This window comes from Trachypithecus francoisi, unplaced genomic scaffold (assembly GCF_009764315.1).
Source record: "Trachypithecus francoisi isolate TF-2019V2 unplaced genomic scaffold, Tfra_2.0 Lachesis_group1, whole genome shotgun sequence".
Lineage (NCBI taxonomy): Eukaryota > Metazoa > Chordata > Mammalia > Primates > Cercopithecidae > Trachypithecus > Trachypithecus francoisi.
In genome coordinates, this window is record NW_022681454.1 from 82,054,731 (window position 1) to 82,071,376 (window position 16,646).

At 39.8% G+C, this 16,646-nt stretch overlaps 1 protein-coding gene across 3 annotated transcripts in view; it reads right to left on the bottom strand.

Annotated features, from left to right (window-relative positions):
- CWH43 (cell wall biogenesis 43 C-terminal homolog) overlaps positions 1-16,646 on the bottom strand; it is a 98,488-nt gene that overhangs the window by 19,018 nt on the left and 62,824 nt on the right. For all 3 annotated transcript variants that reach the window (XM_033214710.1, XM_033214709.1, XM_033214711.1), the window contains 2 exons: positions 16,551-16,612; positions 7,406-7,561 (listed from right to left, as the gene is read on the bottom strand). In XM_033214710.1, the coding sequence (XP_033070601.1) occupies positions 7,406-7,561; positions 16,551-16,612 (218 nt within the window). The remainder of the gene's footprint in view (positions 1-7,405; positions 7,562-16,550; positions 16,613-16,646) is intronic.

The following is a 16,646-nucleotide window of genomic DNA, read 5'->3' on the forward strand; positions in this document are numbered from 1 at the left end:
TCAATTCCCACCTATCAGTGAGATACATGCAGTGTTTGGTTTTTTGTCCTTGCAATAGTTTGCTGAGAAAGACGGTTTCCAGCTGCATCCATGTCCCTACAAAGGACATGAATTCATCCTTTTTTATGGCTGCATAGTATTCCATGGTGTATATGTGCCACATTTTTTTAATCCAGTCTGTCATTGATGGACATTGGGTTGGTTCCAAGTCTTTGCTATTGCGAATAGTGCCACAATAAACATGCCTGTGCATGTGTCTTTATAGCAGCATGATTTATAATCCTTTAGGTATATACGCAGTAATGGGATGGCTGGGTAAAATGGTATTTCTAGTTCTAGATCCCTGAGGAACCGCCACATTGTTTTCCACAATGGTTGAACTAGTTTACAGTCCCACCAACAGTGTAAAAGTGTTCCTATTTCTCCACACCCTCTCCAGCACCTGTTGTTTCCTGATTTATTTAATGATTGCCATTCTCACTGGTGTGAGATGGTATCTCATTGTGGTTTTGATTTGCATTTCTCTGATGGCCAGTGATGATAAGCATCTTTTCATGTACCTGTTGGCTGTATGCATGTCTTCTTTTGAGAAATGTCTGCTCATATCCTTTGCCCACTTTTTGATGGGGTTGTTTGCTATTTTCTTGTAAATTTGATTGAGTTCTTTGTAGATTCTGGATATTAGCCCTTTGTCAGTTGAGTAGATGGCAAAAATTTTCTCCCATTCTGTAGGTTGCCTGTTCACTCTGATGGTAGTTTCTTTTACTGTGCAGAAGCTCTTTAGTTTAATCAGATCCCATTCGTCAATTTTTGCTTTTGCTGCCGTTGCTTTTGGTGTTTTAGACGTGAAGTCCTTGCCCATGCCTATGTCCTGAATGGTATTACCTAGGTTTTCTTCTAGAGTTTTTATGGTATTAGGTCTAACATTTAAGTCTCTAATCCATCATTAATTAATCTTCTTATAGGGAGTAAGGAAAGCATCCAGTTTCACCTTTCTACTTATGGGCAGCCAATTTTCCCAGCACAATTTATTAAATAGTGAATCCTTTCCCCATTTGTTGATTTTCTCAGGTTTGTCAAAGATCAGATGGCTGTAGATGTGTGGTATTATTTCTGAGGGCTCTGTTCTGTTCCATTGGTCTATATCTCTGTTTTGGTACCAGTACCATGCTGTTTTGGTTACTGTAGCCTTGTAGTACAGTTTGAAGTCAGGTAGCGTGATGCCTCCAGCTTTGTTCTTTTGACTTAGTATTGTCTTGGCAATGTGGACTCTTTTTTGGTTCCGTATGAACTTTAAAGCAGTTTTTTTCCAATTCTTTGGAGAAACTCATTGGTCGCTTGATGGGGATGGCATTGAATCTATAAATAACCTTGGGCAGTATGGCCATTTTCACGATATTGATTCTTCCTATGCATGAGCATGGTATGTTCTTCCATTTGTTTGTGTCCTCTTTTATTTCACTGAGCAGTGGTTTGTAGTTCTCCTTGAAGAGGTCCTTTACATCCCTTGTAAGTTAGATTGCTAGGTATTTTATTCTCTTTGAAGCAATTGTGAATGGAAGTTCATTCATGATTTGGCTCTCTGTCTGTTACTGGTGTATAAGAATGCTTGTGATTTTTGCACATTGATTTTGTATCCTGAGACTCTGCTGAAGTTGCTTATCAGCTTAAGGAGATTTGAGGCTGAGATGATGGCATATTCTAAATATACAATCATGTCATCTGCAAACAGGGACAATTTGACTTCTTCTTTTTCTAACTGAATACCCTTGATTTCTTTCTTTTGCCTTATTGCCCTAGCCAGAACTTCCAACACTATGTTGAATAGGAATGGTGAGAGAGGGCATCCCTGTCTTGTGCCCATTTTCAAAGGGAATGCTTCCAGTTTTTGCCCATTCGGTATGATATTGGCTGTGGGTTTGTCATAAATAGCTCTTATTATTTTGAGATACGTTCCATCAATATCGAATTGATTGAGAGTTTTTAGCATGAAGGGCTGTTGAATTTTGTCAAAGGCCTTTTCTGCATCTATTGGGATAATCACGTGGATTTTTGTCTTTGGTTCTTTTTATATGCTGGATTACGTTTATTGATTTGCATATGTTGAACCAGCCTTGCATCCCAGGGATGAAGCCCACTTGATCATGGTGGATAAGCTTTTGGATGTGCTGCTGGATTCAGTGTGCCAGTGTTTTATTGAGAACTTTTGCATCGATGTTCATCAGGAATATTGGTCTAAAATTCTCTTTTTTGTTGTGTCTCTGTCAGGCTTTGGTATCAGGATGATGTTGGCCTCATAAAATGAGTTAGGGAGGATTCCCTCTTTTTCTATTGATTGGAATAGTTTCAGAAGGAATGGTACCAGCTCCTCCTTGTACCTCTGGTAGAATTCAGCTGTGAATCCGTCTGGTCCTGGACTTTTTTTGGTTGGTAGGCTATTAATTATTGCCTCAATTTCAGAGCCTGCTATTGGTCTATTCAGAGATTCAACTTCTTCCTGGTTTAGTCTTGGGAGAATGTAAGTGTCCAGGAAATTATCCATTTCTTCTAGGTTTTCTAGTTTATTTGCATAGAGGTGTTTATAGTATTCTCTGATGGTAGTCTGTATTTCTGTGGGGTCAGTGGTGATATCCTCTTTATTATTTTTTATTGTATCTATTTGATCTTCTCTCTTTTCTTCTTTGTTAGTCTTGCTAGCGGTCTATCAATTTTGTTGATCTTTTCAAAAAACCAGCTCCTGGATTTATTATTTCTTTTGGAGGGTTTTTGTGTCTCTATCTCCTTCAGTTCTGCTCTGATCTTAGTTATTTCTTACCTTTTGCTAGCTTTTGAATGTGTTTGCTCTTGCTTCTCCAGTTCTTTTAATTGTGATGTTAGGGTTTCAATTTTAGATCTTTCCTGCTTTCTCTTGTGAGCATTTAGTGCTAAAAGTTTCCCTCTACACACTGCTTTAAATGTGTCTCAGAGATTCTGGTATGTTGTATCTTTGTTCTCATTGGTTTCAAAGAACATCTTTATTTCTGCCTTCATTTTGTTACATACCCAGTAGTCATTCAGGAGCAGGTTGTTCAGTTCCCATGTAGTTGAGCGGTTTGGATTGAGTTTCTTAGTCCTGAGTTCTAGTTTGATTGCACTGTAGTCTGAGAGACAGTTTGTTATAATCTCTGTTCTTTTACATTTGCTGAGGAGTGCTTTACTTCCAACTCTGTGGTCAATTTTTGAATAAGTGCAATGTGGTGCTGAGAAGAATGTATATTCTGTTGATTTGGGGTGGAGAGTTCTGTAGATGTCTATTAGGTCTGCTTGTTGCAGAGTTGAGTTCAATTCCTGGATTTCCTTGTTAACTTTCTGTCTCATTGATCTGTCTAATGTTGACAGTGTTGTTGACAGGGTTGTTGAAGTCTTCCATTATTTTTGTACGGGAGCCTGAGTCTCTTTGTAAGTCTCTAAGGACTTGCTTTATGAACCTGAGTACTCCTGTATTGGGTGCATATCTATTTAGGATAGTTAGCTCTTCCTGATGGATTAATCCCTTTACCATTATATAATGGCCTTCTTTGTCTCTTTTGATCTTTGATGGTTTAAAGCCTGTTTTATTAGAAACTAGGATTGCAACCCCTGCTTTTTTTTTTTTTTTTTTCTCCATTTGCTTGTTAGATCTTCCTCCATCCCTTTATTTTGTGCCTATGTGTGTCACTGCATGTGAGATGGGTCCCCTGAATACAGCAAACTGATGGGTCTTGACTCTATCCGATTTGCCAGTCTGTGTCTTTTAATTGGACCATTTAGTCCATTTACCTTTAAGGTTAATATTGTTATGTGTAAACTTGATCCTGTTGTTGTGATATTAGCTGGTTATTTTGCTCGTTAGCTGATGCAGTTTCTTCCTAGCATCGATGGTCTTTACATTTTGGCATGTTTTTGCAATGGCTGGTACCGGTTGTTCCTTTCCACGTTTAGTGCTTCCTTCAGGACCTCTTGTAGGGCAGGCCTGGTGGTGACAAAATCTCCAAGCATTTGCTTATCTGTAAAGGATTTTATTTCTCCTTCACTTATGAAACTTAGTTTGGCTGGATATGAAATTCTGGGTTTAAAATTCTTTTCTTGAAGAATGTTGAATATTGGCCCCCACTCTCTTCTGGCTTGCAGAGTTTCTGCCGAGAGATCTGCTGTTAGTCTGATGGGCTTCCCTTTGTGGGTATCCCGACCTTTCTCTCTGATTGCCCTTAATATTTTTTCCTTCATTTCAACTTTGGTGAATGTGACAATTATGTGTCTTGGAGTTGCTCTTCTCAAGGATTATCTTTTTGATGTTCTTTGTATTTCCTGAATTTGAATGTTGGCCCACCTACTAGGTTGGGGAAGTTCTCCTGGATGATATGCTGAAGAGGTTTTCCAAGTTGGTTCCATTTTCCCCATCACTTTCAGGCACACCAATGAGATGTAGATTTGGTGTGCATGGATCCCACACCTCTTGGAGGTTTTGATCATTTCTTTTTCCTTTTCCTTTTTTTCTCCAGACTCCTCTTCTCTCTTCATTTCATTCATTTGATCTTCAATCATTGATACTCTTTCTTCCAGTTGATTGAGTCAGTTACTGAAGCTTGCGCATTTTTCACGTATTTCTCATGTCATGGTTTTTATCTCTGTCAGTTCGTTTATGGCCTTCTCTACATTGATTATTCTAGTTATCCATTCTTCCATTCTTTTTCCAAGATTTTTAGTTTGTTTGCACTGGTTATGTAGTTCTTCCTTTAGCTCTGAGAAGTTTGATCAGCTGAAGCCTTCTTCTCTCAAGTCGTCAAAGTCATTCTCCGTCCAGCTTTCATCCATTGCTGGTGATGAGCTGTGTTCCTTTGGAGGGGGAGATATGCTCTTATTCTTTGAATTTCCAGCTTTTCTGCCCTGCTTTCTCCCCATCTTTGTGGTTTTATCTGCCTTTCTTCTTTTATGATGGTGAGGTAGTGATGGGGTTTTGGTGTGGGTGTCCTTTCTGTTTGTGAGTGTTCCTTCTAATTGTCAGGACCCTCAGCTGTAGGTCTGTTGGAGATTGCTTGAGGTCCACTCTAGACCCTGTTTGCCTGGGTATCAGCAGCGGAGGCTGCAGAAGATTGAATATTGCTGAACAGTGAGTGCTGCTTTCTGATTCTTGCTCGGGAAGCTTCGTCTCAGGGGCATACACCACCTTGTGTGGTGTGAGGTGTTGGTCTGCACCTAGAGGGGGATGTCCCCCAGTTAGACTACTCAGGGGTCAGGGACCCACTTGAGCAGGCAGTCTGTCCGTTCTCAGATCTCAACCTCTGTGCTGGGAGATCCACTGCTCTTCAAAGTTGTCAGACAGGGTCATTAACATCTGCAGAGGTTTCTGCTGCTTTTTGTTTAGCTGTGCCCTGTCCCCAGAGGTGGAGTCTACAGAGACAGGCAGAGACAGGCAGGCCTCCTTAAGCTGCAGTGGGCTCCACCCAGTTTGAGCTTCCCAGAGGTTTGGTTTACCTACTTAAGTCTCAGCAATGGCTGGCGCCCCTCCCCCAGCCTCGCTGCTGCCTTGCAGTTAGATCTCAGACTGCTGTGCTAGCAATGAGGGAGGCTCCGTGGGCGTGGGACCCTTCTGGCCAGGTGTGATATATAATCTCCTGGTGTGCCGTTTGGTAAGACCCTTGGTAAAGTGCAGTATTAGGGTGAGAGTTACCCGATTTTCCAGGTGTTGTGTGTCTCAGTTTCTAAAGGGATTCCCTTCCCCCTTGCACCTCTCAGGTGAGGTGATGCCCCGCCCTGCTTCAGCTATAGCTGGTTGGGCTGCACCAGTTGACCAGCACCAATTGTCCCGCACTCCCCAGTGAGATGAACCTGGTACCTAAGTTGGAAAATGCAGAAATCACACTTCTTCTGTGTCATTCGCATTGGGAGCTGGAGGCTGGAGCTGTTCCTATTCAGCCATCTTGCTCCAGATCTCCATTTCGGTCTATCAATCTTGTTGATCTTTTCAAAAAGACAGCTCCTGGATTTATTGATTTTTTGAAGAATTTTTTGTGTCTCTATCTCCTTCAGTTCTGCTCTGATCTTAGTTATTTCTTGCCTTCTGCTAGCTTTTGAATGTGTTTGCTCTTGCCTCTCTAGTTCTTTTAATTGTGATGTTAGGGTATCAATTTTAGATCTTTCCTGCTTTCTCTTGTGGGCATTCAGTGCTAAAAGTTTCCCTCTACACACTGCTTTAAATGTGTCCCAGAGATTCTGGCATGTTGTGTCTTTGTTCTCATTGGTTTCAAAGAACATCTTTATTTCTGCGTTCATTTCATTATGTACCCAGTAGTCATTCAGGAACAGGTTGTTCAGTTTCCATGTAGTTGAGTGCTTTTGAGTGAGTTTCTTAATCCTGAGTTCTAGTTTGATTGCACTGTGGTCTGAGAGACAGTTTGTTATAATTTCTGGTCTTTTACATTTGGTGAGGAGTGCTTTACTTCCAACTTTGTGGTCAATTTTTGAATAAGTGTGATGTGGTGCTGAGAAGAATGTATATTCTGTTGATTTGGGGTGGAGAGTTCTGTAGATGTCTGTTAGGTCAGCTTGGTGCAGAGCTTCATTCAATTCCTGGATATCCTTGTTAACTTTCTGTCCTGTTGATCTGTCTAATGTTGATAGTGGGGTGTTAAAGTCTACAATTATTATTGTGTGGGAGTCTAAGTCTCTTTGTAGGTCTCTAAGGACTTGCTTTATGAATCTGGGTGCTCCTGTATTGGGTGCATATTTAGGATAGTTATCTCTTCTTGTTGAATTGATCCCTTTACCATTATGTAATGGCCTTCTTTGTCTCTTTTGATCTTTGTTGGTTTAACATCTGTTTTATCAGAGACTAGGATTGCAACAGGCAGTGATATTTTTTAAAAGCTGTCCAAGTGAATCTAATGTGCAGCCAGAGCTGAGAATCCCATCAACCTGATGATGCTAACAGGCTTTCTCCCCACTTATTAGTTCCATCACTGACTAGCCATGTGACCCCAGTGAAGTTACTTCATGTTCTTAAGCTTAAGCTTCCTCATCTATTAAACAGAGATAATAAGAAGACCAGCCAATAAGGATTAATTGAGATAACACAAAAAGCGCCTAGAATAGGGTCTGGGACATAGGAGCATCCAAATACTAGCTATTGTGGGGGTGACAGTTATGATGATGGTGATGATGATGGTATGAGCTTTTTTAACCTGAGGTTACAACATATTTCTTGATTCCAGAAAGCAAGCACCATAACTTCAACCCCAACTGGATTTTATCATATTTGTCACAGGCTCCCTTACCCTGAATAAACCTCTAGGACAAGATATAATTTTTAGCTCATTTTGAGGGAATATGTAGGTTCCATAGAGGGATGCGGTAGCTTATAACTGAACTACAACATAAAGGAACTCACCTGGGATTAAAATGAATTTTCTTGGGAACTTTTCTGTGGTCTATGACCACTTTCTGATTGTCTCTAAAATTAGTGGGGTCTTCAGGGATCCTAAATTTTGCCATCTGAATTTCTGAATCACTCAGTTCAGCATGGGAGATTCTTGCATAACCCAACCTGTAGCAGAAACAGAAATGATTTGTAAAGGTTTTATTATTACATGGAAATCTAATGAGATCCAAGTGATACCACCTTTGTTATTAAGCCAGTTTCCCACTTCTGACTCTACTCTGAATATCACAACTGGAATTAAGTTAAATTGTTAATCTAAATATTGGCAAAATATTGCTTTTATGATATAAATGAATAAAGAATATGTATATAGATTTAATTAAGTAACTATTCTTAGCAACTTACTTTACTTTTTTTATACTAATGAATATTCTAGCCATGCAAATTGTCTCCCATACAATCATGTTTTGAGCTAATAACAGGAATTCTTCAGAATGACAGGGGTGTTTGCCTAAATTCTTTCTTACTTTTAAAAATACAAATGCCGCATGCATATTTTCAGCCAAATTTCAAGTCTAAAATCAAAGATTTTTATATATCTGAAAAAAATTCCATATCCTATTTTGGCTGAGAGCTTTCAATTCCTGGGGAAATTCAATCACTTTGTAGACATTATACAAAGAGTTCTTATTTGAGAAGCTCACGTGGAAAACAGGGGGAATCATTAACAACAAAGAATTCATTTTATTTTATTACATTGTGCTCTTCCAGAAAAAAAGACTTAGGTCAGCTTCAGTCATTCATTTATTCAATGAAGCACATATGTATATATATGGAGTGCCTACCACATGCAAGCACTGTTCTGGGTGTTGGGGAATAAGTCGTGAATAAAATGAAGTCCTTGCTCTCATGGAACTTTCATTCTAGTAGGGAAGGATGCAATAAACACATATGTATGTTTACAATCAGTCAAGTAGTGATAGATAAGTAAGTATTGGGGTAAATGCAGAGGAAGAACAGGCAGTGATAAGTAGCAGAGGTTGCTATCTTATGGTGGATGGTCAGGACATACGTTTGCAATAAAGTGACACTAGAGCAAAAATTCAATGAAGGGAGGGATCAAGCCATAGAGATCCTGGAGAAATGCTGTTTAGGGAAGGGGAACAGCAAATGCAAAGGTCCTGAGGTGGAAATATGCTTGGTATTTTGGGGCCCAACTCCACCATGACTGGAGTGAAGTGCATAAGAGGGAACAGGCAAAGCCTTCCTCACAGGCCACTGTGAGGACCTCAGATTTCTGTTTTTGTTGTTTTTTGTTTGTTTGTTTTTGAGAGTGAGATGAGAATCCATCAGAAGGGTTTGAAGCAGAGGTCTGTGGCAGCTATCAGGTAGAAAATCACCTTTAGGGAAAGGATCAAAGCAGGGAGACAAGTTATGAAGCCACTGTAATAACTTAGGTAAAAGATGATGGGAGCTTGGACCTGAGTGGCAGGAGAAGAGAAGCACTTAAAACAAAGCCTATAACCACATGCCTGTAACTCCATGCAAAATAGAAACAGAAACCCAGAGTGGTACCAGCAGAGACAGCAAGTCTGCCCACGGGGAAAGGTAAGCAGAGCTGTGACTGAACATCAGACACAACTCTGAGCTGTCAGACAGCTTAATGCATTGTCTGGGCTCAAGTCCTAAATCTGTACACTTTTGTCTAATTCTAGGTTACTGTCTTTAGTAAATCTAGGTTATTTATTCCCAACTCTAAGATCAAAGTTCTAACCCATTTAACAGACACTGTCTTCAAAGATACAAAAAGAGTCTTGAAACTGAGGAATCTGACAATCCAAATCTTCCATTAAAGTAGAGGATCTCCCATTACTGTCCAATAAGTATTCATTAAGCACCTACTAGGAGCACCCAAATTCATAAAGCAAGTCCTTAGAGACTTACAAAGACACTTAGACTCCCATACAATAATAATGGGAGACTTCAACACTCCACTGTCAACATTAGACAGATCAATGAGACAGAAAGTTAACAAGGATATCCAGGAATTGAACTCATCTCTGCACCAAGCGCACCTAATAGACATCTATAGAACTCTCCACCCCAAATCAACAGAATATACATTCTTCTCAGCACCACATCGCACTTATTCCAAAATTGACCACATAATTGGAAGTAAAGCACTCCTCAGCAAATGTACAAGAACAGAAATTATAACAAACTGTCTCTCAGACCACAGTGCAATCAAACTAGAACTCAGGACTAAGAAACTCAATCCAAACCGCTCAACTACATGGAAACTGAACAACCTGCTCCTGAATGACTACTGGGTACATAACGAAATGGAGGCAGAAATAAAGATGTTCTTTGAAACCAATGAGAACAAAGATACAACATACCAGAATCTCTGAGATACATTTAAAGCAGTGTGTAGAGGAAAATTTATAGCACTAAATGCCCACAAGAGAAAGCTGGAAAGATCTAAAATTGACACTCTAACATCACAATTAAAAGAACTGGAGAAGCAAGAGCAAACACATTCAAAAGCTAGCAGAAGGCAAGAAATAACTAAGATCAGAGCAGAACTGAAGGAGATAGAGACACAAAATCGCTCCAAAAATTCAATGAATACAGGAGTTGGTTTTTTGAAAAAATCAACAAAGTTGACAGACCGCTAGCAAGACTAATAAAAAAGAAAAGAGAGAAGAATCAAATAGACGCAATAAAAAATGATAAAGGGGATATCACCACCAACCCCACAGAAATACAAACTACCATCAGAGAATACTATAAACACCTCTACACAAATCAACTAGAAAATCTAGAAGAAATGGATAATTTCCTGGACACTTACACTCTCCCAAGACTAAACCAGGAAGACGTTGAATCCCTGAATAGACCAATAGCAGGCTCTGAAATTGAGGCAACAATTAATAGCCTACCCACCAAAAAAAGTCCAGGACCAGATGGATTCACAGCTGAATTCTACCAGAGGTACAAGGAGGAGCTGGTACCATTCCTTCTGAAACTATTCCAATCAATAGAAAAATAGGGAATCCTCCCTAACTCTTTTTATGAGGCCAACATCATCCTGATACCAAAGCCTGACAGAGACACAACAAAAAAGAGAATTTTAGACCAATATCCCTGATGAACATCGATGCAAAAATCCTCAATAAAATACTGGCAAACCGGATTCAGCAGCACATCAAAAAGCTTATCCACCATGATCAAGTGGGCTTCATCCCTGGGATGCAAGGCTGGTTCAACATTCGCAAATCAATAAACGTAATCCAGCATATAAACAGAACCAAAGACAAGAACCGCATGATTATCTCAATAGATGCAGAAAAGGCTTTTGACAAAATTCAACAGCCCTTCATGCTAAAAACGCTCAATCAATTCGGTATTGATGGAACGTACCTCAAAATAATAAGAGCTATTTATGACAAACCCACAGCCAATATCATACTAAATGAGCAAAAACTGGAAAAATTCCCTTTGAAAACTGGCACAAAACAGGGATGCCCTCTCTCACCACTCCTATTCAACATAGTCTTGGAAGTTCTGGCTAGGGCAATCAGGCAAGGGAAAGAAATCAAGGGTATCCAGTTAGGAAAAGAAGAAGTCAAATTGTCCCTGTTTGCAGATGACATGATTGTATATTTAGAAAACCCCATTGTCTCAGCCCCAAAATCTCCTTAAGCTGATAAGGAACTTCAGCAAAGTCTCAGGATACAAAATTAATGTGCAAAAATCACAAGCATTCTTATACACCAGTAACAGACAAAGAGAGAGCCAAATCATGAATGAACTTCCATTCAAAATTGCTTCAAAGAGAATCAAATACCTAGGAATCCAACTTACAAGGGATGTAAAGGATCTCTTCAAGGAGAACTACAAACCACTGCTCAGTGAAATAAAAGAGGACACTAACAAATGGAAGAACATACCATGCTCATGCATAGGAAGAATCAATATCGTGAAAATGGCCATACTGCCCAAGGCTGTTTATAGATTCAATGCCATCCTCATCAAGCTACCAATGAGTTTCTTCACAGAATTGGAAAAAACGGCTTTAAAATTCATATGGAACCAAAAAAGAGCCTGCATTGCCAAGACAATACTAAGTCGTAAGAACAAAGCTGGAGGCATCATGCTACCTGACTTCAAACTATACTACAAGGCTACAGTAACCAAAACAGCATGGTACTGGTACCAAAACAGAGCTATAGACCAATGGAACAGAACAGAGTCCTCAGAAATAATACCACACATCTACAGCCATCTGATCTTTGACAAACCTGAGAGAAACAAGCAATGGGGAAAGGATTCCCTATTTAATAAATGGTGCTGGGAAAATTGGCTAGCCATAAGTAGAAAGCTGAAACTGGATCCTTTCCTTACTCCTTATACGAAAATTAATTCAAGATGGATTAGAGACTTAAATGTTAGACCTAATAGCATAAAAACCCTAGAAGAAAACCTAGGTAGTACCATTCAGGACATAGGCATGGCCAAGGACTTCATGTCTAAAACACCAAAAGCAACGGCAGCAAAAGCCAGAATTGACAAATGGGATCTCATTAAACTAAAGAGCTTCTGCACAGCAAAAGAAACTACCATCAGAGTGAACAGGCAACCTACAGAATGGGAGAAAAGTTTTGCAATCTACTCTCTGACAAAGGGCTAATATCCAGAATGTACAAAGAACTCAAACAAATATACAAGAAAAAAACAAACAACCCCATCAAAAAGTGGGCAAAAGATATGAACAGACATTCCTCAAAAGAAGACATCCATACCGCCAACAGACACATGAAAAAATGCTCATCATCACTTACCATCACAGAGATGCAAATCAAAACCACAATGAGATACCATCTCACACCAGTGAGAAAGGCAATCATTAAAAAGTCAGGAAACAACAGGTGCTGGAGACGATGTGGAGAAATAGGAACACTTTTACACTGTTGGTGGGATTGTAAACTAGTTCAACCATTATGGAAAACAGTATGGCTATTCCTCAAGGATCTAGAACTAGATGTACCATATGACCTAGCCATCCCACTACTGGGTATATACCCAAAGGATTATAAATTGTGCTGCTATAAAGACACGTGCACACGCATGTTTATTGCGGCACTATTCACAATAGCAAAGACTTGGAATCAACCCAAATGTCCATCTGTGACAGACTGGATTAAGAAAATGTGGCATATATACACCATGGAATACTATGCAGCCATAAAAAAGGATGAGTTTGCATCCTTTGTAGGGACATGGATGCAGCTGGAAACCATCATTCCCAGCAAACTATCACAAGAACAGAAAACCAAACACCGCATGTTCTCACTCATAGGTGGGAACTGAACAATGACATCACTTGGACTCGGGAAGGGGAACATCACACCCTGGGGCCTATCATGGGGAGGGGGGAGGGGGGAGGGATTGCATTGGAAGTTATACCTGATATAAATGACATATTGATGGGTGCTGACGAGTTGATGGGTGCAGCACACCAACATGGCACAAGTATACATATGTAACAAACCTGCACGTTATGCACATGTACCCTAGAACTTAAAGTATAATAAATAAATAAATAGAATCATAAAAAAAAAAAGCACCTACTACCTACTACATGTAGGGCATTGAACTTGGTGATTGAGATGAAAGCTTACAAAATTAGTTTTGTGGAGAGAAACTGAAAAACCCTAGTTCCTAACTTCATTAATATGGGAATTTTAAAAATCATCCTCCTATTTTGTGTTCCCCCCCAAATTCATTTGTTGAAGCTCTAACCTCCAGTGTGGCTGTATTTGGAGATGGGTCTTCCTAGGAAATAATTAACGTGAAATGAGGTCATGAGTGGGGAGACCTGATCCTACAGGACAAATGACTTTATAAGAAGAGACACCAGAGAGCTCACTCTCTCTCTACAGGCACAACCCAAGGAAAGGCCATGAGGGCACATGGCAAGAAGACAGTTATCTGCGACCCAAGGGGACAGTCCTCACCAGACACCAACTCTGCTGGCACCTTAATCTTGGTCTTAGAATCTACAGAACTGAAAGAAAATTAATTTCTGTTGTTTAGACCATCCAGTCTATGGTATTTTGTTATGTCACAGAGTATTAAATTCATACATAAATAAATATATATTATATATGATATAATATTTTTATATATACTTTATATATATATACTCTGCCATCCCATTCTCCTAAGGAGAGGTAATAAAGGTTTCAGAGCCCAACAATGAGCTATTATGGGCACCAGTTACTATAAATACCACTGTTCCTTGGTTCTCAACATTTTTTACAACTTGAAATTATACCTATTTCAGCCTATATGAAAAGTCATTTTCTAGAATTCCTGATATCTCATTTAAACAATTGCTTTAACAAATATTTAAACAGAAATAGTGTTTTCAATCTTAGATATAAAATACTATACAAAACTCACCCTTTAGCACCTTCAGTCCTACCGTAACACTTTGGAAACACCAAATTATAGTCAAGCTATCTGTTCCACAGCAATTTGGGCATGTGATGTGCCTTTCAGACTTTCTGAGTTAGTGGCATAACCGAAACAATCTTAGCATCTCAAGGGCCTCCTTGGCCCACCTCAGTAAGCATATAGCTCCATTGAGTTGTCCAAGAACCAGTAAAGGTCACTATTTTACTAAGTAATGTCCAAAGTGCTTACTAAGGATTCACAGATCCTTACAAGATTTGTTCTCTTCCCTGCCTGCCCACACACTCTCTCCTTCCCTCCTCGCTGCCTCTCACCCCATTCCAACCCAACCCTTTCCAGCCACACTAGCCTCACTTTTCTTCAAACACATGCAGCACTAGCTCAGCCCTCTACCAGGAAGTATCTTCTGCCAGGTGACCAAATGGCTCCCTCTTTGCAATCTTGGTTGAAATGTCATCTTCTCAGTAAGACCTACCCAGCTCCCTACTTACAATCGCACCCCACCTCTATATGCTGGAAGCTCCTTCCCCTGCTTCGTTTTTCCCACCACCCTCGTCATCTTCTAAAATAGATCATCCAGGAATTATTTATCATGATTTTTGTCCATCCTCCCTCCACCAGCATAGGGATCCTTCTCTGTTTTGTTTACAGCTTTATCCCTATTGCCTGGCATCCATTCTGCTAGATCAATACTTGTTGAATGGCAAATGGGGTCTAGAGCAAGAGAAACTAACAATTTGCTTTCACTGGACTGTAACTCATAACCGAACAAGCCATATCCCCACTGGGAGAGGAGTTGACTCCATGATTCTATACCATCCCAGAAAGCAACTATTTTCTCTCATAAATGTAGGCCACAGATCTTAGAAGATAAGGTTATTTAAAGAGTGATCCATTAATGTCAGCCCCTATCTTCAGGCAGGCGATGCCAAGATGCCTTTGGGTGATGAACTGCTCTATATGGAGAAGAGACTAAGGGTCAGAGAAGTCTGTCCTAGGAGCCCACACCAAGGCTCCTCACATTGTCCCCAGGATGGCAGTTAGGGGGCTCAAATCAAATATCTCCAGACACATTCCGTCCTAACAGGAGAACCCTTGAGTGTTTCAGGGAAGGTCTCCAGCATGTTCCCTCTGTGGAAGAAGTTTGTATGTAGAGGAACCTCTGAATCGACCCACTGTGTACATCATCTACCACCAGCTGCCATACTCACATCACTTCTGTCACTCTACTCCAGCCACACTGGCCTCCTTGATCTTACCCCCACAACGTCCAGCATCCTCCTCTCAAACTTTCCCTGCCTCCCCTGCCTGAAGTGCTCTTCCTCAGGGTATATACACAGGTGGGGTCCCTCCTTCCACTTGAGGTGCTGCCCAGAAGTCACTCCATCATACCCTGCCCACTCTTTATAACAGCCACCCCCAGCACACCCTACCTTCTCACCTGGATTTATTGTTTTTCTTTCATCATGCATATCTCCACCTGTCATAGCCTGTCATTTCTTATCTGCTTATTTTATGTCTCCTTCCATTGCAATGTAAGTTCTATGACAGTCAAGGATTTTGGTTTTTTCCTATTGTATCCCCACTCCTGAGAACAATACCCAGTATATAAAGAGGATTTAGTAAATACTTGTTGGATGAATGAATGAATGAATGAATGAATGAATGGTTAGTCCCTCTTTTTTGGTATTAAACTGCTCCTTGCTTTATTGATACAAATACTGCCTTCAAAACTGATTTGTACGGTTACATATTTGAATTTTAAAGTCTCAGCTGTATTATTTTGGATCACATATGTAGGTATACAGTCATGTGTCACTTAACGACAAGAATACATTCTAAGAAATGTGTCATAGGCGATTTCACCATTGTGTGGACACCATAGAGCACACTTAGACCAGCCTGGATGGTATAGCCTACTACACACCTAAGCTATATGGTATGGCCTATTGCTCCTAGGCTACAAACCTGTACTACATGTGACTGTACTGAATATTGTAGACAACTGTAACACCATGGTATTTGTGTATCTAAACATAGAAAAGGTACAGTAAAAGTATGATATTATATCTTATCAACTACCATTGTAGATGTGGTCTGTTGTTGACTGAAGATATCATTAAGCAGCACATGACTGTATGTATCCAAATGTATATTAACCAAGTATATCATACACACACATATGCATGTATATGATATACTTGGGTTATATTTTTATGTGGAATGATTTTTTTTAATATAATTTACCTAGAGATCTCACTACAGTATAGTAATGGCCCCATCAAATTAGTTAACTTACCCAGGATTATTGATTAGAAGCTGGCAAGGCTGGAACTCAAGCCCAGGACTTTCTCATCCAATGGTCCATGATGTTTCCACTAAACCATACATTCAAAAATGGTGCCATTCCTCACATGTGTTGACAGTTACATATTCACCTTGCTTAATAGCCTACTCAGTATCCTCTTACACAAGCTTAATTTGCTAAGCTATTTCTACTTTTGTAAATTATGAGACTATGCCTTGAAAAAGATGTTAAACTGTATAGTCATCTCAATGTTTATAAAAAGCAACAAAAATTAATTGCCTCCATAAAGTTGTTCTTCCTTCTCAGATAGACCCAAAAGATTGCAGCAACAATAGATTAAAAACAAAATCAAACCCCTGTGCTCACCTGATCAGTCCTCGATACATAATGTATTCACACCATCTGTCATGATCAGTGCTGTCGATATCCTAATAAAGAGCAGAGAGAAGAATGTTTAAAGCA